Raw genomic sequence first — 25,636 nt, 5'->3', positions numbered from 1 at the left:
TTAAGTTACTACTGTGCACTGAATTGGATTGCAGCCAGAAATAAACATATAAGCTTTCATAGGTTGCTGCTGTGCAATTTGTCAATTAAATGGCTCCTGTTGTGTTGGTTTCCATTCTCTTCTCTTCTCATCCCCACTCCCTTCTCATGCACACCTTGTTTGAGGATGAGAGGTTCAAGACTGCTGGCTCATATGTACCAGACTCATCTTGATCTCCCCTGTGCCTCTGTCTTTACCTCAATGCCACCTCAACGGGGATGGCCATCATAAGTATGCCTCCACATTCCTTTCTACGATTTCCTCGCGAAAATAGGTGATCAAATTTCTCCTGTGGTGCTTTTTCTTTCCTTATTAATCACGTAATCCCTTTAAATTATAGCATTTTTCAGTGTTTCATGGGCTCTTAACCTTTATGATCTGGCTTGGCTGTCATAAGTCTATCTTCAGTTTGAATTTATCAAGTTCTAGCAAGATGTTCTCATTTTTGGATAAGGCATTAAGACCCTAATTAAAAAGAATCGAATTCTTGACTGTCTTCTGTAGCATCAATAGAATCAAGTGAGAGGGGTCACTGCCACCGGATTTTGAAACACAGTGGTGAGGCTTCACTGAAGATGGTTGGGAGTGGGAAACTATAGAGTAAATCTACTCTTCAGATCTCAAGCTGGAAGATGCTAGAAATGCATCTAAGTAATACTTGAAAATTACAGAAGACATTGCGTTAAGAAGAAATGTTCATTGTTTCTTTGTTATCAAAACATTTTGAAGAACGCCCTGTTTTTTGGACTTGCACATACTGCAAAAAAATTCTCACTAAAAAATATTACGCATTTTGAAACGTAAACTGACCACAATTTTGGATGACTGTAATTGACTTCAAAGATTCTTTTACGCAAGTGGCAGTTTCCCCACAACATTATGCTTGAGGTTTCAAGTCCACATATGGAACTAACAATTCCCTTTGCACTCACATTTGTGTTTGTACACACCCCTAGCTAGACATTTGGCTTGTCAGAGTGCCAGGTCAAAGAATCACTAAGTAGTGTATTTCCTTCAGTAAGGAATCACAGTTGGAGTCAAATCAGAATTGCTATTTAAACTAGTTTCTTTTGGAACAAGGCAATATATCCCCTCCGCAGCAGAAGGTACCCACAAGTCTCCATTGGGTACCATTCTGGTGATCATGCATGCAAGAGTCTCACCTCCTCTCTGGAGTTCAGCTCTTCTGTCCATGTTTGAACAAAGGCTGTGCTGTGGTCAGGAGCTGAGGTGGCCCTGGCGGTACCCAAACTGAGCGTTGGTGAGCAGGCTATTTCTGAGTAAGTTCCTTTTGAGAGCGCTGTTGATGTTTGAGAGTAGTCTAATGGGGCAGTAATTGGACAGGTTGGATTTGTCTTACTTTATGTGGACTGGACATAACCTGGTATTTTCCACATTCCTGGGTGGATGCCAGTGTTGTAGCTGTACTGGAACAGCTTGGCTAGGGGACGCAGGTAGTTCAGGGGTCATTCCTACCAATGCTGTCATGTACAGATGCATCTGCGACAGATAGATTGGTGAGGATGAGGTCAAGTATGCTTTTCCCTCTTGGCTCCCTCACTTCTTGCTGAAGACTCCAGTCTAGTAGTTATGTCCTTTAGGACTCGGCTAGCTAGTGGTGCTATCAAGCCACTCTTGGGGACGGACATTGAAGCCCCCTACCCAGAGTACATTTTTTTTGCCCTAGCTGCCCTCAGTGCTTCCTCCAAGCGGTATTCAACATAGAAGAGTACTGATTCATCAGCTGAGGGAGGGACAGTAGGTGGTAACCAGCAGAAGGTTTCCCTGCCCATGAGTGACATGCCATGAGACTTCATGGGGTCCAGAGTCGATGTTGAAGACTCCTAGGTCAACCCCCTCCCACCTCTATACCACTGTGCTGCCACCTCTGGTGAGTCAGTCCTCTCAGTGGGACAAGAAACCCAGGGATGGTGATGTTGGTGTCTGGGACATTGTAAGGTATGATTCCGTGAGTATGACTATGTCAGACTGTTGTTTGAGCATTCTGTGGGACAGCTCTCCCAAGTTTGGCAGAAGGCTCCAGATGTTTGTAAAGAGGACTTTGCAGAGTTGGCAGGGCTGGGTGTGCTGTTGTACTTTCTGGTGCCGAGGTTGATGCCAGGTAATCCATTGTGCGTGTGTGTGCACGTGTGTGTCATGGTGTGTGTGTGTGCATTTGCTTGCATTATTAAAACATGTAACCTAAAATGACAACTGTTGCTTTGAGAGCAATTACCTCCGTTCAATAATTGAATTAGTCTCAAGCCACGTTCTCTCACTAATTTACTTTGTTTCTTTTGGTTTTTGGAGAGTATCTGCTTATATTGTAGTCTAATTTGACTATTTTCATCTAACCTTCTACAAGGTTTACTCAATATAGGATAGATTATATGCTCTCCCTTTGAACTCTTGCATTTGATATTTTTCATGTAGCAGACTTACCTGATTGCACAAGAGACAGTGAACTCCAGGTATTAATGATCAAATATGGTGCGACTGATATAAGAACATAAGACCATAAGACATAGGAGCAGAAATTAGGCCATTCGGCCCATCGAGCCTGCTGCGCCATTCAGTCATGGCTGATAAGTTTCTCAACCCCATTCTCCCGCTTTCTCCCCGGAACCTTTGATCCCCTTACCAATCAAGAACCTATCTATCTCGGTCTTAAATACACTCAATGACCTGGCCTCCACAGCCTTCTGTGGCAATGAATTCCATAGATTCACCACTCTCTGGCTAAAGAAGTTTCTCCTCATCTCTGTTCTAAAAGGTCTTCCCTTTACTCTAAGGCTGTGTCCTCGGGTCCTAGTCCCTCCTACTAATGGAAACATCTTCCCCACGTCCACTCTATCCAGGCCTTTCAGTATTCTGTAAGTTTCAATCAGTTCCCCCCTCATCGTTCTAAACTCCATCGAGTATAGACCCAGAGTCCTCAAACGTTCCTCATATGTTAAGCCTTTCATTCCTGGGATCATTCTCGTGAACCTCCTCTGGACCCTCTCCAGGGCCAGCACATCCTTCCTGAGATACGGGGCCCAAAATTGCTCACAATATTCTAAATGTGGTCTGACCAGAGCCTTATAAAGCCTCAGCAGCACATCCCTGCTTTTATATTCTAGACCTCTCGAAATAAATGCCAACATTGCATTTGCCTTCCTAACTACCGACTCAACCTGCAAGTTAACCTTAAGAGAATCCTGGTCTAGGACTCCCAAGTCCCTTTGCACTCCAGATTTCTGAATTCTCTCCCCATTTAGAAAATAGCCTATGCCTCTATTCTTCCTACCAAAGTGCACGACCTCACACTTCCCCACGTTGTATTCCATCTGCCACTTCTTTGCCCATACTCCTAACCTGTCCAAATCCTTCTGCAGCCTCCCCGCCTCCTTAATACTACCTGTCCCTCCACCTATCTTTGTATCATCTGCAAACTTAGTCAGGATGCCCACAGTTCCTTCATCTAGATCATTAATGTATAAAGTGAAAAGTTGTGTTCCCAACACTGACCCCTGCGGAACTCCACTAGTCACCGGCCGGCATCCTGAGAAGGACCCCCTTATCCCCACTCTCTGTCTCCTGCCAGACAGCCAATCTTCTATCCATGCTAGTACCGTGCCTCTAACACCATAGGCTCTTATCTTACTGAGCAGCCTCCTGTGCGGCACCTTGTCAAAGGCCTTCTGGAAGTCCAAGTAGATAACATCCATTGGCTCTCCTTTGTCTAACCTACTCGTTACCTCCTCAAAGAATTCTAACAGATTTGTCAGGCATGACCTCCCCTTGATGAAACCATGCTGACTTTGCCTGATTTTACCATGCACTTCCAAGTATTCTGAAACCTCATCCTTAATAATGGACTTTAAAATCTTACCAACGACCGAGGTCAGGCTAATCGGCCTGTAATTTCCCGTCTTTTGCCTCACTCCCTCCTTAAACAGAGGGGTTACATTATCTATTTTCCAGTCCTCTGGGACCCTCCCTGACTCCAGTGATTCCTGAAAGATCGCCACTAACGCCTCCACTATCTCTTCAGCTATCTCAGAACTCTGGGGTGTAATCCATCTGGTCCAGGTGATTTATCCACCTTCAGCCCTTTCAGTTTTCCTAGCACCTTCTCCTTGGTAATGGCCACCATACTCACCTCTGCCCCCCGACTCTCTTGAACTTTGGGGATGTCACTCGTGTCTTCCACTGTGAAGACTGACGCAAAGTACCTATTCAGTTCTTCCGCCATTTCTTTGTTCCCCACTACTACTTCTCCAGCATCATTTTCCAGCAGCCTAATGTCCACTTTTGCCTCTCTCTTACCCTTTATATATCTAAAAAAACTCTTGCAATCTTCTTTTATATTACTAGCTAGTTTACCCTCATATTTAATCTTCTCCCTCCTTATTTCTTTTTTAGTTGTCCTCTGTTGGTCTTTGTAGGCTTCCCAATCCCCTGGTTTCCCACTGCTCTTCGCTGCATTGTATGCTTTCTCTTTAGCTTTTGTGCTGTCCCTGAATTCCCTTGTCAGCCATGGTTGCCTCGTCCTCCCTTTAGTATACTTCTTTTTCCTAGGGATGAATTTTTGCTGTGTCTCCCAAATTACTCCCAGAAACTCCTGCCATTGCTGTTCCACTGTCTTTCCTGCTAGGCTAATCTCCCAGTCAATTCTGGCCAGCTCCTCCCTCATGCCTCTGTAGTTGCCTTTATTCAACTGTAATACCGTTACATCTGATTCCAGCTTTTTCCTCTCAAATTGCAGGGTAAATTCTATTATATTATGGTCACTTCCTCCTAAGGGTTCCTTCACCTTAAGCTCCCTTACCAAATCTGCCTCATTACACATCACTAAATCTAGAATTGCCTGTTCCCTAGTGGGCTCCACCACAAGCTGCTCCAAAAAGCCATCTCGTAGACATTCCACAAATTCCTTTTCTTGGGATCCACTACCAACCTGATTTTCCCAGTCTACCTACATATTGAAATCCCCCATGATCACTGTAACCTTGCCTTTCTTACACGTCTTTTCTATCTCTTGGTGTATCTTGTGCCCCACATCCTGACTACCGTTCAGAGGCCTGTACATAACTCCCATTATGGTTTTTTTACCTTTGCGGTTCATCAACTCTACCCACACAGATTCTACATCATCTGACCCTACATCATTTCTTGCTATCGCTTTAATTTCATTCCTTACTAACAAAACAACCCCACCCCCTCTGCCAACCTGCCTATCTTCTCGATAGGATGTATATCCTTGTATATTTAGCTCCCAGTCCTGATCCCCTTGCAGCCATGTCTCCGTGATGCCCACCACATCGTACCTGGCAATTTCAATCTGCGCTACAAGCTCATTTACCTTATTTCGTATACTGCGTGCATTCAGATACAACACCATCAGTCCTGTATTTCCCATCCCCTTTCTCATTGTCGTCCCTTTATCTAATGTGCTTGAAGTTAGATTCCTAGCCCTTTCCAAACACTCTGTCCTATTTTGTGTTCTGGAGACTTTAATAGCCTCTCCTGGGCTCTCCTTTCTTTTCAGTTTTTTCATAATTTTCCATGAAGTTGAATCCACCCCCCCACGCGCTAACCTGCTGCTTTGTTTGATCTCATCCAAGCATTTTTGAAGATGACTTTTCAACTTTATTTGCAACAAGCAATTGCCATAATCCCATTCTCTTGAATCAGAATTGCAAAACAGATTGCATCCAATGGTTGAATTGAGAATATTGTGAAGAAATCAAAATTATTTTGTGGATATTGTCAACTTTATATACACATATTGTGGATCACTTGTGTTGTAAACGGCGGTGTCAAAGGTGAGGAGCAGTAGTTAGGAAAGCATTGATGAAGTTTTTTTTAATTCATTTTTTATGGGTTGGGAGCGTTGCTGGCTAGGCCAGTATTTATTGCCCATCCCTAATTGCCCTTGAGAAGGTGGTGGTGAGCTGCCTTCTTGAACCACTGCAGTCCTTGTGGTGTAGGTACACCCACAGTGCTGTTAGGGAGGGAGTTACATGATTTTGACCCAGCGACAGTGAAGGAACGGCGATATATTTCCAAGTCAGGATGGTGAGTGGCTTGGAGGGGAACTTCCGGTGGTAACTTTGCCATGTCCTTCGAGATGGTGGTGGTTGTGGGTTTGGAAGGTGCTGTCTACGAAGCCTTGGTGAGTTTCTGCAGCGCACCTTGTAAATGGAACACACTGCTGCCACTGTTAGCCGGTAGTGGAGGAAGTGAATATTTGTGGAAGGGTTGCCAATCAAGCAAGCTGCTTTGTCCTGGATGGTGCCAAGCTTCTTGAATGTTGTTGGAGTTGCACTCATCCAGACAAGTGTAGAGTATTCCATCACACTTCTGATTTGTGCCTTGTATCAAGCACTTGCATAAGACTACAATTGCTACTATAATAACTCCTAAAATTTCTAATTAACCTGATTCCCAGTTACACTCCCTTTAAGCAACAGTCCACAATAGATTTTAGATTTAAAACAAACTCAGCAAGTCAACAGAATACCCTGAACGGTGGAATTCCAAATGGCTTTTCTCTAGCTTGAGTTTCGTTAGATAGCAGACTTAAGCACAACTGCTGGAGGCTTCATTAAGGCTATTTCCCATACTCCTGTTAGATCTTACATGGCCTTCTGACACAACCTTTCATTCATCTTTATATATGTTTCTCTCTTTTTAATATGTGAATTCTATTATTCCATATGTCTTTGAAACTGAACCTTCCTCATAATAAAACTTTCATGTTGCAACTATATATTGTCAGTAACCTTTGGGAAAAATAAACACATTCCTTAGCCTTGCTTTTCTGCCTAGCTGTAAACAGACTAAGATCCCTTTGAAATCCAAATATCCCTTCATTTCGCTAAAAATGCAAATTCCCTTCACATCTTAAACACTAAGCCAGCATCCATGTTTACTGATTAGCATGTCAAGCACCTAGCTTCTCTTGATGATTTAAAGCTTGCAGTTTGCTTGACACAGACACAACTATACTTACCCCCATAAACCTGCTTCACAATAAACCAAAAAATATTCTGAAAAAAAATTAGTTTCGTGACACAGCCATCTTCCTTTGTGCTAGGTATGACTCCAACCAATGGAGAGTTTTCCCCTGTTCCGAACTGACTCCAGTTTTGCTAGGGCTCCTTCTTGCCACACTCGGTCAAATGCTGCCTTGATGTCAAGGGCAGTCACTCTCACCACACCCCTGGAGTTCAGCTCTTTTGTCCACGTTTGAACCAAGGCTGTAATGAGATCAGAAACTGACCCCGGTGGAACCCAAACTGAGCGTCAGTGAACAGGTTATTGCTAAGCAATAGCCACTTGATAGCACTGTTGCTGACCCCTTCCGTCACTTTACTGATGATGGAGATTAGACCAATGAGACGGTAATTGGCTGGGTTGGATTGGTCCTGCTTTTTGTGTGCAGACATACCTGGGCAATTTTTCACATTTCTGGGTAGATGCCTGTGTTGTAGCTGTACTGGAACAGATTGGCTAGGGGCACGGCAAGATCTGGAGCAGAAGTCTTCAGTACTATTTCCAGGACCCATAGCCGTTGCAGTATCCAGTGCCTTCAGCCATTTCTTCATATCACGTGGAGTGAATCGAATTGGTTGAAGATTGGCATCTCTGATGCTGGGGATCTCTGTAGGAAGGATCCATGAGGATCATTCACTCGGCACTTCTGGCTGAAGCTTTATCTTTTGCACTGACGTGCTGGGCTCTTCCATCATTGAGGATGGGGATATTTGTGGAGCTGCCGCCTTCTGAGCGTTGTTTAATGGTCCACCATCATTCACGACTGGATGTGGCAGGACTGTAGAGCTTAGATCTGATCCGTTGGTTGTGGAATCGCTTAACTCTGTCTATCATTTACTGTTTATGCTGTTTGGCACTCAAGTATTCCTGTGTTGTAGCATTACCAGGTTGATACCTCATGTTTAGATAAGCCTGATGCTGCTCCTGTCATGCCCTCCTGCACTCTTCATTGAACTAAGGCTGATCTCCTGGCTTGGTGGTATTGGTAGAGGGGAGGATATGCTGGGCCATTAGGTTACAGATTGTGGTTGAGTACAATTCTGCTGCTGCTGATGGCCCACAGCACCTCATAGATGCCCAGTCTTGAGTTGCTAGATCTGTTCAAAATCTAATCCACTTAGCATGGTGGTAGTGCCACACAACACAAAAGAGGGCATCCTTAATGAGAAGACGGCACTTCGTCTCCACATGGACTGTGCGGGGTTCACTCCTACAGATACTGTCATGATGCATCTGTGGCAGGCAGGTTGGTGAGGTTGAAGTTAAGTATGTTTTTCCCTCACCACCTGCCGCAGACCCAGTCTAGCGACTATGTTGTTTAGGACTTAGCCAGCTTGGTCTGTAGTGGTGCTACCGAGCCACTCTTGGTGTTGGACATTGAAGTCCCCCACCCAACATACATTCTACACCCTTGCAACCCTCAGTGCTTCCTCCAAGTGGTGTTCAACATGGAGGAGCACTGATTCATTAGCTGAGGTGGGGATGTTATGCGGTAATCAGCAGATTTTCTTGCCCATGTTTGATACCATGAGACTTCATTGGGGCCGAAGTTGATGTTGAGCACTCCCAGGGTAACTCCCTCTCAACTGTATACTACTGTGTCGCCACCTCTGCAAGGTGGCATCTGGGACATGATGTGTAAGTTATGATTCCGTGAATATGACTATGTCAGGTTGTTGCTTGACTAGCCTGTGAGACAGCTGTTCCAATTTTGGCACAAGCCTCCAGAAGTTAGTAAGGGGGACTTTGCAGGGGTTGACAGGGCTGGGTTTGCCATCGTCCTTTCTGGTGCCTAAGTCAATGCCGGGACATTCTTATTTATTGACTTTGTAGTAGCTTGCTAGGCTATTTCAGAGGGCATTTAAGAGTCAACCACATTACTGCAGATGTGGAGTCACATGTAGGCCAGATTAGGTGAGGATGGCAGATTTTCTTTAGTGAACCAGATGGGTTTCTACAATGGTTTCATGGTCATCATTAGACGTTTAATTCCAGACATCTACCATGGTGGGATTTGAACCCGGATCCCCAGAGCATTACCGGTCTAGTAACAATACCACTATGCCACTGCCTCCACTAAATTAAAGAATATTGGACTTGATCATATGTGTACTTCATGGGCTAAGATAATACATTGTGTAGGGCTGCTACTGGACACAGTGATTTGAATTTAGCAACCAAGGATGAACAATACATAGTGTTATTTATTTAAACCAAGAAAACTTCCCTCTGAGGTGTTACTGAGCCAACCTCCTGTAGTGTAGGGAAAACGGAAATATTTGGTCTTCATTTTTCTTTTAACTGAAGTATTCTCCACATACCAAACTTCAATCCATTTTAGAGAAGAGTCTTAAGTAGGGATATTATTTTATGGCTTAATACAGGTATTGTGGTTGTTCTCTGTATTGCCATTTCCTGAAGAGAAGAGAGGCACCCTTATTGCAAGAGTGAAAAATAACTTGGTCAGTACCATGATAGCGATGTCAAAATGGGCATAAGGCATTTCTTTTTTGTTAAAAGTAGTCCACTGTTCAGTAATTTATTTTTAAATATGCAAGTTTTTATGCTGCTTACCACTTTACTTTTTTCTGTTCCATACTCTCCATTTAGTATGTTTGTGTAAAGTAATCCCTCAATCAATAGTTGTGGTAAGGAATAGTTATGTTTCTATAAAGAAATCTTTGAAAGAACAGCTTAAGTAGAGATCAGCTAGGATAACATGTTTCAGGAAACTTGAGGCGAATGAATTTCGGGATATCATTAGATGTGTAGAATTGTTGACTTTATGGTGTCATTGTGATTTCGGTACTCATTGCACAGGGTTCCTTAATTGTTGCTTGATGTATTGATCTGTTTTCTCATGCAGGACTGCAATGAACACCATCCAGCAGTTACAGATGATTTTAAATACAGCTGATGACAAACCTTCAAATACTCTTGAAGCTTACTTTAATGTAAGTGGGTGTTGGGGTGAGAACGAAAGAGCTCTGGAAAATCAGAAATTTTCCTTTTCAATGCAAATAAAGGCAATTTCAAAAATTGTAATATAATCAACTACTAATACTATACTTCATTATCAGCAGCAGTTTTGACATGTGTTACGCTATCATTTCTGTAGGCTGCATATATCTATGGAAATTGGTGATAAACTGAGGAACTCTCAGTGCATTGGATATATTAAATTACTATGTAACTAATAGAAAACAGATGTAGTTAGCATGCAGGATTGGTGGATAATGTACCTTTTTGTGCTTATCTTGCATTTGAGAAGAAAACCATTCTTTGGCCATTTTTGCTGTTATCAAAAATGGCTGTAATATATCTGCACCATATGTCTTTAGAAGAATTATCCTGCAAGGTGAAAATTTTATGGCTAAGTTCTATTACTATAGATTAAATTATAATTATGGCATGTTAGCTTCTTTCACATTCTACTTACATAAGTCACTCCTGCAGTTAATTTGGGTTAAACTGTGACTGGTACAAATATAGATGTTGCGCAACATTATACATATATTTTCTTGTTAATACTTTGAAATATTACCATTACTTCATCTTGCTGCATATTGATTTCATTATATATTGCAGCTTTCTAGAAACTTGTGGAATTGTGATGAGTTACTTAAATGAGTATTTGCTTAATTTGCCTATTGGTCCAGATTTTGTGGTTGTAATGATGGCAAACTGTCAGCGTTTGCCACCATTACTATGAAGCTGACAGAAACTTCTGGCGCCTGCAGTTAAATGCAGAATTCCAGAAGTTGCTGAGAATGATTTCCCGTTCCTCCTCCAGAGATGGAAATCGATTAGAAATCATCAAACTAATGTGCACTTCCACTGTTTATGCTATTATTATTGCTGTAAAAACTCAGGGGTTGAGGGGGTTGGAGAAATGTTGTGCCTTGTTGAATAAAATATAATTGGATTTTATTACTGCTGAACTTCTCTGACTCTGGAAAAACTCATTTACTATTTGTGAAATGTCAATTTTCTCCATTCCATGATAAAAATTCCCTAATTTTTTTTAAGTTTGAAGTTTGTTTGATAGTTCAGCTTCTACCTTAATCCCAAGTGCATATTTCAATACTTATGTTTTTCTGTAAAAATGATAAAAAATAAATTATCAAACCTGTTTGTTATGCCCTGGCTTGATGTCTGAAAATTGGCTGCTTAGCCTGCCTGATGACATCACTGGTAGACGCCAGAGATTCCCTATAGCTGGTACCAGAATGAATTTAACACCAGTAAAGATGAAATCCACACCACATAAATTCACTAAATCTGTGTGGGCAGCTTTCTTTGAAGTCAGCAGCAAGCGCTGTAGGTTCAGTGCTGACTACAAAATTCAGACCATTGTTTTATTTAAATCTCTTTATTTAAAATAAACTATGGGGAATTATGCATTTGTTAAGATTCTCTGATAGTTTAGAAGGATTGTTAATATTCTTTCCTTGGCGCTTACACCTTATATGCTGTCATTCCCCATTTTAGGAATATTAATTTTTGAACATTCTTATACTCTTACAGAATTGTACAGTGAACCCTACTACTGGCATCACTAATAGAGTGGAATATCTAGGCCAGAAGTTTCGGGAAAACTTTGCTCAGGCAGTGGGGGAAGGATGGGCAGAGATTGGCTCTCAGGTATTTGTATTTTTTTGTTTGTTTTCAAAATACCTTGATTATTTACCCGATGTATTTTAAACTGAATAATTTCTTGCACTGACCATGTTTTGTTTTCTTCAGAGATATAAACTTGGTGTGCGGTTATACTACAGGGTTATGGAATCCATGTTGAAATCGGTAAGTTTCAGTTGTTGCACAGGCAGGATTTTCTTGAAGGATGTGAAAGAGATGAGATAAAATAATTTCTGTATCATTTAAATGTGAAAAAAATTCTATGGAGGTCTAACTGCATGCACTTTTTTAATGTTATTTAATTTGAATCCATCTTTCATTAAATTGGTTGTGAAATGTTTGATATTAATTTAATGACATTGGACTGCATCACTTGAGTGTGGCAAGGTTTGTGTGATATGGCATCTTGTTCTATTTTTCAAAAAGTAAGTGGTTGCACATATGAAGTTCGGAATCATACTTGGGCATGGACCTTGGAGGAAGGTAGAAACCATTTGTGGAAAAAGTCAGTGGTTTGCTTATATGAAGTTTGAAATCGTGCTTGGACATGGACCTGGGAGGAAGATAGAAACCATTTATCCCATTTTGGCTGTGTCCTCCTCGAGGAGGAACTGGAGGCTTAACAGACGAGCAGAGAGATTTGGGGGATGATCATATTTGAAGGAAAAAGTGCTTTACAGACCAGGTTGTTCACCTTACACCTAAAAGAGAATTTTATTCGGAGGTTTAGGTTCCTCAAGAAGACAACAGCGCCATAGAAATTCAAGCAAATTTGGTAACTTTGCTGGTACTTGATGTAATTATGAAGCACCATTTCAGCCAATAGTGCTAAGCATATGATCCATCTTTGCCTTCTCTTGAGGGCCCCAGAGTCCTCAGACAATTCAATTCACTCCTTATGATAGCCAGATATGACTGAAGGCACTGGATGCAGCAAGGGTCTTGTGGGTCTTGACAACATCCCGGCTATAGCATTGAAAATGTGTGCTCTAGAGTCAGCCGCACACCTAGCCAATCTGTTCAATACCTTTACCATACTGGCATTTTACCCGACATTATGGGTCTGCCCAGGTATGTCCTGCCCACTAAAGCAGGTTTAGTCCAATCTGGCCAATTACTGTCCCATCAATCTACTCTGAATCATCAGCAAAGTGATGTATGGTGTTGTTGACAGTGCTATCAAGTGGCAATCACTCAGAAATAACCTTCTTACCGATGTTCTAGTTGGGTTCTGCCAGGACCACTTGGCTCCAGACTTCATTATTGCCTTGGACCAAACGTGGATGAAAGAGCTCAATTCCAGAAGTGAGGTGAGGATGACTTCCCTTGACATCAAGGCAGCATTTGACCGAATGCAGCATCAAAGAACCCTAGCAAAATTGAAGTCAAAGGGAATCGGTGGGAGGGAGATGGTGGAGCAGGGTTAAGTTCTCTTCTTGGAGATGGACATTGCCTGACATTTGTGTGGTGCAAATGTTACTTGCCACTTATGAAACAGCCTGTGTTGCATGCATCAAGACCTGGACAATATTCAAGTTTGGGCTGATAAGTGGCAAGTAACATTTGCACCACACAAGTATCAGGCAATGACCATCTCCAAGAAGAGAGAATCTAACCATCTACTCTTGACAATTCAATGACATTATCGTTGTTGAATCCCCACCAAGGAAATGGCGGAGCCTTTGAGCAAGTATTTTGTATCTGTCATCTCATGGATGACACTAAAAGTTTCCCACGAATAGTGGATGATCAAATGGAAAAAGGGAGGGAGGAATTTAAAACAATCACTATCACTATAGAAAAAGTACTAGGACAACTAATGAGACTGAAGGATGACAAGTCCCCTGGACCTGATGGCCTGAATCCTAGGGTCTTAAAAGAAGTGGCTGCAGAGATAGTGGCTGTAATCTTCCAAAATTGCCTAGATTCTGGAAAGGTCCCAGCAGATTGGAAAACCATAAAAGTAGCACTCCTATTCAGGAAAGGAGGGAGACAGAAAGCCAGGATACCATACGCCAGTTAGCCTAACATTTGTAATTGGAAAAATTGCTGGAATTCATTATTAAGGATGTAGCATCAGGACAGTTAGTAAATCATAATACATTCAAACAGATTCAAAATGGTTTTATGAAAGGGAAATAGTGTTTGACAGATCCTTTGAGGCTTTAACCAGTAGGTTGAATAAAAAGAGAACCCGTAGATGTAGTGTATTTAGATTTCTAAAAGGCATTCGATAAGAGGCCACATAAAAGGTTACTACATGAGGTAAAAGATCATGGTGTGGTGCTATGTTAACATGATAGAGACTTGACTAACGAACAGGAAGCAAAGAATCGGGGAATGGGTCATTTTCAGGTTAGCAAACTGTAACTAGGGAAGTGCTACAGGGATCTGTGCTGGGACTTCAACTATTTATGATCTATATTAATGACTTGGCTGAAGGGACCAAGTTTATTGTAGCCAAATTTGCTGAAGGTACAAAGATAGGTGGGAAAACAAGTTGTAAAAAGGAGACGCGGCCGGCAAAGGATTTAGAACGATTAAGTGGGTAGGAAAAGTTTGGCAGATGGCGTATAATGTGGAAAAATTGAGGTTATCTGCTTTGGTAAGATGAATAGAAAAGCAGAGTATTATTTAAATGGACGGAAACTACAGAATGCTGTGGTACAAAGGGATCTGGATGTTCTTGTACATGAATCGCAAAAAGTTATGATGCAGGTACAGTGAGCCATTAGGAAGGAAAATGGGGAATGGAGGATGAAGGTAAGCAAGTCTTGCTACTACTGTACAGGGCATTGTTGAGGCCACACCTGGAGTACCATGTACTATTTCAGTCTCTTTATTTAAAGAGGGACATACTTGATTTGGAAGCAGCTCAGAGAAAGTTCACTAGGTTGATTCCTGGGATGAAGGGGTTGTCATGTGAGTAAAGGTTGGACAGGTTAAGCTTATATACATTGGAGTTTAGAAGAATGGGAGGTGATCTTATTGAAACATGTAAGATTCTGAAGGGGCTTGACATGGTAGACACTGAGAGAATGAGGAGGGGGTTGTGGCCAGAAACTTAACTGGAGAGAAGCTGGGAATCCTGCAATGAGTAATTCACCTCCCAACTCCCCAAAGCTTGTCTATGATCTGCAAGGCATAAGCCAGGAGTGTGATGGAATACTCTCCACTTGTCTGAATCAGTACAGCTCCAACAACACTCAAGAAGCTTGACACCATCCAGGACAAAGCAGCCCACTTGATCAGCACCCTAACCACTACCGTAAACATTTATTTCCTCCACTGCTGCCGCACAATCGCAACAGTGCTATCTACAAGAAGCACTGCAGCAACTCACCAAGGCTCCTTCTCCTCAGCAAAGCAACCCCCAAATCCATGCCCACCTAGAAAAACAAGGGCAGCAACCACAAGGGAACATCACTACTTAGAAGTTCTCTTCCCAGTACACACAATCCTGACTTTGAACAATATCATCGCTCCTTCATTGTCACTGGGCCAAAATCCTGGAACTTCCTCCCAACAGCATTGTAGATATACCTATGCCACATGGATTACAGCGGTTCAAGAAGGCACCTTGCTGCCAGCTCCACAGGGACAATTAATGATGAATGATAAATGCTGACTTTGCCACATCTCTGACTTTTGCTCACATCTCAAGAACAAATAATATAATAAGATTTTTTTAATGTATCTGGTGCAGTTATGAACTGGTAGCTGGTTCAATTCTAAATGAATCTGGCTCAGCTATCAGGTAAAATGAATTTGACATGAGTTGAATACCACACAAGTTTTATTTCAAGATTATTGCTTGTGTAGGTACTCAAAGCAGATAACGTACTTAAGGCAAGCAATCTGAGTTAATGTATGTTTTCCAACTAGTATTCTCGGAAGCATTTCATTTTCTTTTCTCATTTTTTGAGAACAAGAACACAAGGGAAATAGGAGCACAAGTAGATCATATGGCTTGTCAAGCCTGCTCCGCCGTTCAATACAACCATGGCTGACCTTGGTCTTCAACTCCATTTTCCCACCCGCTCCCCATATGCCTTAATTCCCTGAGAGACCATCCTCATTTCAGTCCTAAATGATCAGCCCCTTATCCTGAGATTGTGCAAGCAGAAACAATCTCTGTCTACCCTATCAAGCCCCTTCAGAATTTTATAAAAGCAAAATAATCCAGGTGCTGGAAATCTGAAACATAAACAGAAGATGCTGGAAAAACTCAGCAGGTCTGACAGCATCTGTGGAGTGAGACCAACAAAGTTAATGTTTTGAGCTTGTATGACCCTTCTTCAGAGCAGAATTCTTTTCTCTTCAGAATTTTGTAGGTTTCAGTGAGATCGCCTCTCATTCTTCTAAACCCCAGAAAATATAAGCCCAATTTACTTAAGCTGTCATCATAGTACACCCCTCTTCACCCCAGGGTCCAATTTAGTGAGCCTTCGCTATACCATCTCCAATGCAAGTATATCCTTTCTTATATGTGGAGACCAAAACTGCACAGAGTATTCCAAATGTGGTCTCACCAAAACCTTGTACAATGGTAGCAAGACTTCTTTATTCTTGTACTCCAATCCACTTGCAATAAAGGCCAACATGCCATTTGTCTTCCTAATTGCTTGCTGCACGTGATTGCAAACTTCTTTGTATGATCACACCCAATTTTCTTTGAACATCAACACTTACACTGCTTTCTATTCATTAACCAATTCTCTATCCATGCTAAAATAGTACCCTCAATTCCATGAGGCCTTAACTTGCCTATTACGATTGGCACCCCTCCACAAACATTCACTCCTCCCATTCCCGACGAACAGTGACAGCAGTGTGTACCATCCACAAGATGCACTGCAGGAATTCACCAAGTCTCCTTAGGCAGCACGTTCCAAACCCATGACCACTTCCATCTAGAAGGACAATGGCAGCAGATAAATGGGAACGCCACCCCGTGGAAGTTCCCCTCCAAGCCATTCACCATCCTGACTTGGAAATATATCGCCGTTCCTTCACTGTTGGTGGGTCAAAATCCTGGAACGCCCTCCCTAACAGTTCTGTGGGTGTACCTACACCACAGGGTCTGCAGCGGTTCAAAAAGGCAGCTCACCACCACCACCTCAAGGCAGTTAGGGAAGGGCAATAAATGCTGGCCTAGCCAGCAACACCCACATCCCATAAATGAATATTTAAAAAAATTAGTCTTTAGTGTGGCATCTTATAAAATGTCATTTGGAAATCCAAGTATAGTATATCTACTGGATCCCCTTTATCTACCCAACTAGTTACACCCTCAAAAAACTCTAATAAATTTGTCCAAAAGGATTTCCTTTCAGTAAAACCATGTTGATTTGTTCTAATCATACTATGCTTTTCTAAATGCATTGTTAAGACTTCCTTAATAATGGATTCCAGCATTTTCCCTGCAACTGATATTAGTTTAACTGGCTCGTTCATTGTTTTCTCTCTCCTCCTTTCTTGAAAAGCGGTGTAATGTTTGCCAACTTAGAATCTAATGGGACCGTTCTGGAATCTAAGGAATTTTTGAAAATCATAGCTAGCACATCCTCTATCTCTGCATTATCTCTTTTAGAACTCTAGGGTGGTGTAGGCTATCAGGTCACGGGGATTTGACAGATTTTAGTCCCTTAAATTTCTCCAATACTTTTTTTCTGCTGATATGAATTCCCTTAATTTCCTCACTCTTTTTACGCTCCTCAAGACATTGAGTCTTTGCTAGGGTACAGCTCCATGGCCCTATTTACCCTCTACTACATCATTCAAGTGGCCATTGTTTCTACATGAATTTTAACCTTAAATGCTAGACTATTTAATTGCAGCAGGGGACATCTGTACACACAGTTCTACAGGCATCACAGGATAAGCAGGAAGGTATTCCAAAATAACTTTTACTGATCTGATTTTCTAATGAATAGAAAAGCATTTTTATCATGTATAATTTAGCTTGTAAATCCATATAGCATACACCATAATGTTGGCGCTCTGAAATGTGCTACAAATTGGAATAAAGTAAATGGCTGGTTAATATGTTTTTTTGGTATTGTTGAGGGAAGTCTGTTATATAAAGCTTTTGACAGAAGTCCCTAAGCATCTTCAAATAATGTCAGGGACTCTTTTTAACATCCACTTGAACAGCCAAATGAGACCTCTGTTGCACATTGTCGTGAGGATGTGCTTTTTGATGATATGATTTCTGATTTTTTTCACTGGTGGATTTTAAACTGGAACCCTATACAGACACATTTTTTAATGTGAAACAGCCTAAACAGGCTGAGCTGCTACAAAACACAATTTCGCATTCCACATAGTTGGAATGAAGATGGACAATCATACTTGTGGGAAGCATGAAAGACCCCCATCTCCTGACTATTCACGCCACACTGAGACTTTGCAAATGTTTCTGAGATGCAACATCAAAGGTCGGTAACCTGTCCTGAAGCAATTACTGCAGCAGATATGAACTAATCAAGACCCCTGTAATATACAGCAGGCAAGGTATTTCAAGGGAACCTCTGCCAATCAGGAGAGAGGAAGAAGTGAAGAGGACAATGCTGTAGTGAAACAGGCTGATGGAGCCACGTGCCTTCTCCCTCTCTCCCTGGAAACACTGTGCCCAGTTTGTAAAGTGACCACCCTGAGAAGAAAATTACTGAACCAGGAAGCTTTTAAAATGCAGTTATTTGCTCTGTACGACTGCATCCACGAAAAAAGCTAAGCTAAACGGCCGCAGCATTGAATTGATGCATTGAGACTGATCAAGAAACAGCTAACCATATACTACATTTTTTCTTTCATGGACTGTAAAATCCTATGAGCCTATCCCCTACTCTGCCATCTGTATTTGTGTGTGCATGGGTCCAGAAGAATGTGTGTGACTGTATGAATGGTGTCGTGTTTTTCTTTTTTTTTTAGCTCGGGCGTAATATCAATAAACTTAACTCGTTCTTTGTTTAACCTAAGAAAATCTGTATAATTCTCGACAATCTCAACATGTAAATAGTGGATCATTTACAGAATTAGCAAAGCACATAATCAATTCATAAAAACAAAAGCAAATCCTGTTAACGGTCAACTGAGGAGTGGGAGAATATGAGAGTTGTTTCACCCTTCCTTGTAACATCTCACCTAAAGCATGCCACTGAAATGTCATTTTACATTGTGCTCAGTGCTCCAGATTGACACCCTAGTTGTGGGACCAAGTACAGGTTAGAGATAAAACAAACAAGCTTCTGTCCTTGGTGGGATGATGTTGCCAACTGAAGTAAGACAATTTGCATTGTTCTGTAAGGGCTTTCAATTTTTTCATCTGGTTCTACACTGTTTGATTCAACTGCTTTTTCTTGGGAATAATTGTTGATGCTTTTGGAAAGCTTTGTTCAATGCATGAATTTGTTTAATCTCTGGTGTGCATTTTATTTGCAGGAAGAAGAGCGCCTCTCTGTCCATAATTTTAGGTAAATTTATGTAGATTTTCTTCAGAAGACTTGAAAAACAATTCATGGTTTTATATAAATATACATTTTAACTGATCTCTTCCACTCTCTTTGTAGCAAATTGTTGAACGATGCTACCTTTCATGGATCTCTACTTGCCTGTGCTGTGGAAGTTGTCATGACCACATATGGTACTACTTGTAAGTACATAAATGGGTCTTTAATTTTTAAATGTTATATCAAAAGGCCTTCAATTTTACTGCAGTACATTTTAATGCCCATTTCTTAATTCTCCATTTTCAGCTCAGAAGGTTGGCTGGTGTTCCCTAGATTTGATAGTTCTGGCTGCATTTTTTAAAACTTTTTGTTTAGTCTCTTTTAATGCCATGAAACACTCCATCTAGCAGCTGTAGTGAGCAAAACTTGCCCATTTGTGATAAATTAGTTCAACGTTAAAATTGCTAATTTCAAGGCCAAGTTATAATAAACTCTACACTAACTATACTCAATCATTGCAGAGAAACGTTGGAACAGAAGTAGGCCATTTAGCCCCTTGAGCCTCCTCTGCCATTCAATGAGTTCATGGCTGATCTGTGGCCTAACTTTTATAACTGCCTTTGCCCCATATCATTTAGATATGCTTTTGAAAACCAATTCATGGTTTTATATAAAAATACATTTTATATTTAAATATACATGCCTTTGGATAACAATCTTATCAATCTGAGCCCACCCAACTAGCAGTTGATGGACCAATAGCTGTCTCCTGTGCAGTAATGATTCTAACAATGACTCTATGATTTAAAATTTATAGTTGCCCCAGTATTAATAGCCTTTTGCGGTAGAGAGCTCCAAATTCCTGTGTAATTTCACTCCTGAAAGGTCTAGCTGTAATTTTTAGGCTATGCTGCCTAGTCCTAGACTCCCCTATCAGCAAAAATAGTTTCCCTCCATCTATCCTAGCTGCACTCCTTAATATCTTGAAAACTTTGACAAATCACCCCTTATCTTTCTGAATTCCAGGGAATACAAGCCTTGTTTGTGCAATGTACCCTCATAATTTAATCTTTAAAGTTCAGGTATCATTCTGGTAAGCCTATGCTGCATTCCCTCCAAGGTCAGTATGTTCTTCCTACGGTGAGGTGCCAGAATTACTCCCAGTACTCTAGGTGTGGTCTAAGGCTTTGAGCTTCTGAAGCATCTTCCAACCAGATGAGAAGCAGTGAACTGGCTTCCCTCTATTCAACCTGCTTGGTTAATCACAACAACGGTTTAAGTTTCTATTTCATGAGGATATGCCTTTTCCCAATCCAAATGTATTAATCTATTTAAGCTGTGAGCAATAAGGAGCCAATCAAACAAGGTTTTCTTGTCAAAGAGCAAATTTATTAACCAGAGGGGGAAAAAAAAACGCAACGCCCCTCTCTCTTTCTCTCTCTCACACACACACACACACACACACATATATATATATAAAAATATATATACAGACATTCATACACATACACACAGCAGCAGAAATAAGGGAAGAATATAAGGCTAAGTGTCCTTGGATTGTCCTTGAGGCATAGTTTTTTAAACATTGTGGCTGATTTGGATTTTGTGGATGTGGTTAGATGTAGAAGATGTTGCAATTATTCCAAGATTTCAGTTTACTGGTAGATTTCTAGTAAAGTTAGCTTCCGAACCAGGTAATAACTTGTTCCAAATGAGAGAGAATGAGTTTTCAGCCTGTCTCTTCTGCTGAAGTCTTTCTTGCAATCTGTCTGCAGTGGCTGCAGCCTGGACTGTTATACTTCATCCATTGCATATTTCCAAGGGGTTTTGGGTGGGTCTGTCTGTGGCAGTCATTGTATCAATATCCAGCACTTTGCATTTTAATGTCTCTTCCTTAGAGAGTGATGAGTTTCGATGGGTCTCAGAATTATAGGAAATGTCTCTCTCTTCGCAATCCCTGAGGGTGACTTGTTTGTTTTTCACCTTCACCTTGGAAGGTGCCTTGCATTTTTAAGTTGTTCGTTCTGTCTCATTTCAAATTGCAAAATTCCTAGTCAATTGAAAGTTTGAAAATTATATTTTCAAAATTAAAGGGGCGTAGCCTCATGACAAGCGTGACTTGTACCCCCTTGTATTCTCATTCGCTAGACATAATGGCCAGCACTCCATTAGCCTTTTGATTATTTTCTGTACCTGTTCATAACATTTTAATGATCTGTCTGTCTGGACCCCAAAGCCTCTTTGGACTTTCACTGTTCCTAGCTTCCTAGGGGAATAATTAAAAAATGAATTAAATACTGAACAATGTTGCTCAGCCTAAGGCCATCATGCTGGAGCTAATTGTGCTTTGATCAGGTTATATCTTGAATGTTGCCTTCAGTTCTGGTTACCAGGGTACAAAGGAAATTGGGAGAAGTGCAGAAAAAGGCTTGGGTGCTGACCTATAGCATCTGTGCACCACCAGGGCCACGCAGCTACTGACCTCATTACAGACTTGGTCCAACCATGGATAAAAGAGCTGAACTCGAGTTGAGAGTGACTGCCCTGATATGAAGGCAATGTTTGACCGAGTGTGGCATCAAGGAGCCCTAGCAAAACTGGAATCGATGGGAATCAGGGGACAAAACTCTCCACTGGTTGCAGCCATACTTAGCACAAAGGATGATGGTTGTGGTTGTTGAAGGTCAATCATCTCAGTTCTAGGAGATTGCTGTGGGAGTTCCTCGGGATAATGTCCTAGGCCCAACCATCTTCAGCTGCTACATCAATGGCCTTCCCTCCATTATAAGGTCAGAAATGGGGATGTTCGCTGATTGCACAATGTTCAGCACCAGTTGCAACTCCTCAGGTATTGAAGCAGTCTGTGTCCATATGCAGCAAGACCTGGACAACATTCAGACTTGCGCTGATAAGTGCAAAGTAACATTCGTGCCACACAAGTGACAGGCAATGACCATCTCCAACAAATAGAATCGAACCATCTCCCCTTAACATTCAATTGCATTATGGTCACTGAAGCCCCCACTACCAGCTGGGTGTTACCATTGATTAGAAACTGAACTGGATATGAATACTGTGGCTACAAGAGGAGGTCAGAGGCTGGGAATTCTGCAGCAGATAATTCACCTCCTGACTCCCTAAAGCCTGTCCACCATTTACAAAACTCAAGTCAGGAGTGTGATGGAATATTCTCCAGATGCCTGGATGCGTGCAGCTCCAAAACACTCGAGAAGCTTAACATCATCCAGGACAAAGCACCCTGCTTGATTGGCACCCTATCCACCACCATTCACCCCCTCCACCACAGGTACATAGTGGCAGCAGTGTATATCATCTACAAAGATGCACCGCAGCAACTCACCAAGGCTCCTTCAACAGCACCTTCCAAACCCACAGCCTCCACCAACTCAAAGGACGAGGGCAGAAGATACATGGGAACGCCACCGCCTGCAAGTTCTCCTCCAAGCAACACACCATCCTGACTTGGAAGTATATCTGTTCCTTCACTGTCGCTCGGTCAAAATCCTGGAACTCCCTTTCTAATATCATATGGCCTGCAGCAGTTCAAGAAGGCAGCTCACCACCACTTTCTCAAGAGTAATTGGGGATGGGCAATAAATGTTGGCCTAGCCAGTGACACCCACACACACCCTGTTAAGGAATATTTTTTAAAAAGTTACCCAGAAAGGCTAAACAGTACTTGGATCCTTAAGTCTTGGTGAGCAAGAAGAAGCTTTATAGAGGAAGGTAAAATCATAAGTGTAAGAGAAAAGGTTAGTCTCGAGTGCTATTGCAAATGAAGGATAAAAACAGTTCCAGATTTCTCCTTGCCACCAGGAGTCACAGAGGAAGTTGTCCAGAAATCATTGTTGTTCGAATAGTTGGTGTTTGCGTTTTCAGGTAGACTCGGTAGGTAGAGCAGCTTTGGGGAGCAAGTGAGGGCCCCTTTTCTTTGTTGGTTCTGCCGGCATGACACTTGAAGGCTGCCTAGATTCCTTTTTTAGCAGAATAGTGATGATTTCTGGACAATATCCCTTGTGACTTCCGGTGACAGATAGAAATCCAGCCCTCACATGCTGTTCACTGTTAGTTCAGCTGAGAGCTGTGGGCTGGGACTGTCTTTCAGAGGTCTCCTGGGTTTTCTGCACAAAATGGCTATTCTCAGCCAGACCTTATCAGTTCAAAACTCAAATTGGCTGCTATCCCAAACTGTCGAATCATGCTTTCGTATTAGATATTGGTTTAGCCCAGGTCTGGGGGCATAGTCCCATCCATGGTCTTTTGGCTGAGGTAATTAACCTTTTAAATGTAAAAACAAAAAACTACTGCGGATGCTGGAAATCCAAAACAAAAATCGAATTACCTGGAAAAACTCAGCAGGTCTGGCAGCATCGGTGGAGAAAAAAAGAGTCGACGTTTCGGGTCCACACGACCCTTCAACAGAACTGAAGTATAGTTAGGAGAGGAGTGAAATATAAGCTGGTTTAAGGTGGGGGGCGGGGGGAGAGAAGTTGAGGGTGGGTTGGTCGTATGGACAAGCAAGCAGTGATAGGAGCAGATAATCAAAAGATGTCACAGACAAAAGGATCAAAGAGGTTTTGAAGGCGGTGATATTATCTAAGAAAAGTGCTAATTAAGAATGGATGGCAGGACACTCAAGGTACAGCTCTAGTGGGGGTGGGGTGGAAAGATTGACAAGGTATTAGTTGTAGATTTAAAAATAATGGAAATAGGTGGGAAAAGAAAAATCTATATAAATTATTGAAAAAAAAAACAAAAGGGAGGGGGAGGAAACGGGGTGGGGATGGGGGGAGGGGGAGTTTAAGAACTAAAGTTGTTGAATTCAATATTCAGCCCGGAAGGCTGTAAAGTGCCTAGTCGGAAGATGAGGTGCGTTTCCTCCAGTTTGCGTTGGGCTTCACTGGAACAATGCAGCAAGCCGAGGACAGACATGTGAGCAAGAGAGCAGGGTGGAGTGTTAAAATGGCAAGCGACAGGGAGGTTTGGGTCTTTCTTGCGGACAGACCGCAGGTGTTCTGCAAAGCGGTCGCCCAGTTTGCGTTTGGTCTCTCCAATGTAGAGGAGACTGCATTGGGAGCAACGAATGCAGTAGACTAAGTTAGGGGAAGTGCAAGTGAAATGCTGCTTCACTTGAAAGGAGTGTTTGGGCCCTTGGACGGTGAGGAGAGAGGAAGTGAAGGGGCAGGTGTTGCATCTTCTGCGTGGGCATGGGGAGGTGCCATAGGTGGGGGTTGAGGAGTATGGGGTGATGGAGGAGTGGACCAGGGTGTCCCAGAGGGAACGATCCCTACGGAATGCCACCGGGGGGGTGAAGGGAAGATGTGTTTGGTGGTGGCATCATGCTGGAGTTGGCGGAAATGGCGGAGGATGATCCTTTGAATGCGGAGGCTGGTGGGGTGATAAGTGAGGACAAGGGGGACCCTATCATGTTTCTGGGAGAGAGGAGAAGGCGTGAGGGTGGATGCGTGGGAGATGGGCCGGACACAGTTGAGGGCCTTGTCAACGACCGTGGGTGGAAAACCTCGGTTAAGGAAGAAGGAGGACATGTCAGAGGAACTGTTTTTGAAGGTAGCGTCATCAGAACAGATGCGACGGAGGCGAAGGAACTGAGAGAATGGGATGGAGTCCTTACAGGAAGCGGGATGTGAGGAGCTGTAGTCGAGGTAGCTGTGGGAGTCGGTAGGCTTGTAATGGATATTGGTGGACAGTCTATCATCAGAAATTGAGACAGAGAGGTCAAGGAAGGGAAGAGAAGTGTCAGAGATGGACCATGTGAAAATGATAGAGGGGTGGAGATTGGAAGCAAAATTAATAAATTTTTCCAGGTCCCGACGAGAGCATGAAGCAGCACCGAAGTAACCATCGATGTACCGGAGAAAGAGTTGTGGGAGGGGGCCGGAGTAGGACTGGAACAAGGAATGTTCCACATACCCCATAAAGAGACAGGCATAGCTGGGGCCCATGCGGGTACCCATAGCCACACCTTTTATTTGGAGGAAGTGAGAGGAGTTAAAGGAGAAATTGTTCAGTGTGAGAACAAGTTCAGCCAGACGGAGGAGAGTAGTGGTGGATGGGGATTGTTGGGGCCTCTGTTCAAGGAAGAAGCTAAGGGCCCTCAGACCATCCTGGTGGGGGATGGAGGTGTAGAGGGATTGGACATCCATGGTGAAGAGGAAGCGGTTGGGGTCAGGGAACTAGAAATTGTTGATGTGACGTAAGGTGTCAGAGGAATCACGGACGTAGGTGGGAAGGGACTTCCCTTGGAAAAGCAGTGTGAAGAATTCGCAGGCTGACTAACAGTCTGATGGACCATAATATTGACGCTTCTTCGTTGACTGTAACCATCATTATACCAATCAGTGGGGTTGTTAGTCCTTCTTGGCAGTAAGGTTTTATGGGGTCCCACAACTCATGATGACCAAGGTTGGATTAATACCACCAAG

The 25,636-nt window shown here is 42.4% G+C and overlaps 1 protein-coding gene across 2 annotated transcripts in view; it reads left to right on the top strand.

Annotated features, from left to right (window-relative positions):
* rb1 (retinoblastoma 1) overlaps window positions 1-25,636 on the top strand; it is a 237,032-nt gene that overhangs the window by 70,088 nt on the left and 141,308 nt on the right. For both annotated transcript variants that reach the window (XM_078559465.1, XM_078559464.1), the window contains 5 exons: window positions 9,950-10,037; window positions 11,611-11,727; window positions 11,830-11,886; window positions 19,165-19,196; window positions 19,293-19,375. In XM_078559465.1, the coding sequence (XP_078415591.1) occupies window positions 9,950-10,037; window positions 11,611-11,727; window positions 11,830-11,886; window positions 19,165-19,196; window positions 19,293-19,375 (377 nt within the window). The remainder of the gene's footprint in view (window positions 1-9,949; window positions 10,038-11,610; window positions 11,728-11,829; window positions 11,887-19,164; window positions 19,197-19,292; window positions 19,376-25,636) is intronic.

This window comes from Cetorhinus maximus, chromosome 16 (assembly GCF_964194155.1).
Source record: "Cetorhinus maximus chromosome 16, sCetMax3.hap1.1, whole genome shotgun sequence".
Lineage (NCBI taxonomy): Eukaryota > Metazoa > Chordata > Chondrichthyes > Lamniformes > Cetorhinidae > Cetorhinus > Cetorhinus maximus.
Note: the sequence above shows the minus strand (reverse complement) of the source record. Positions and strands in the feature narration are given on the sequence as shown.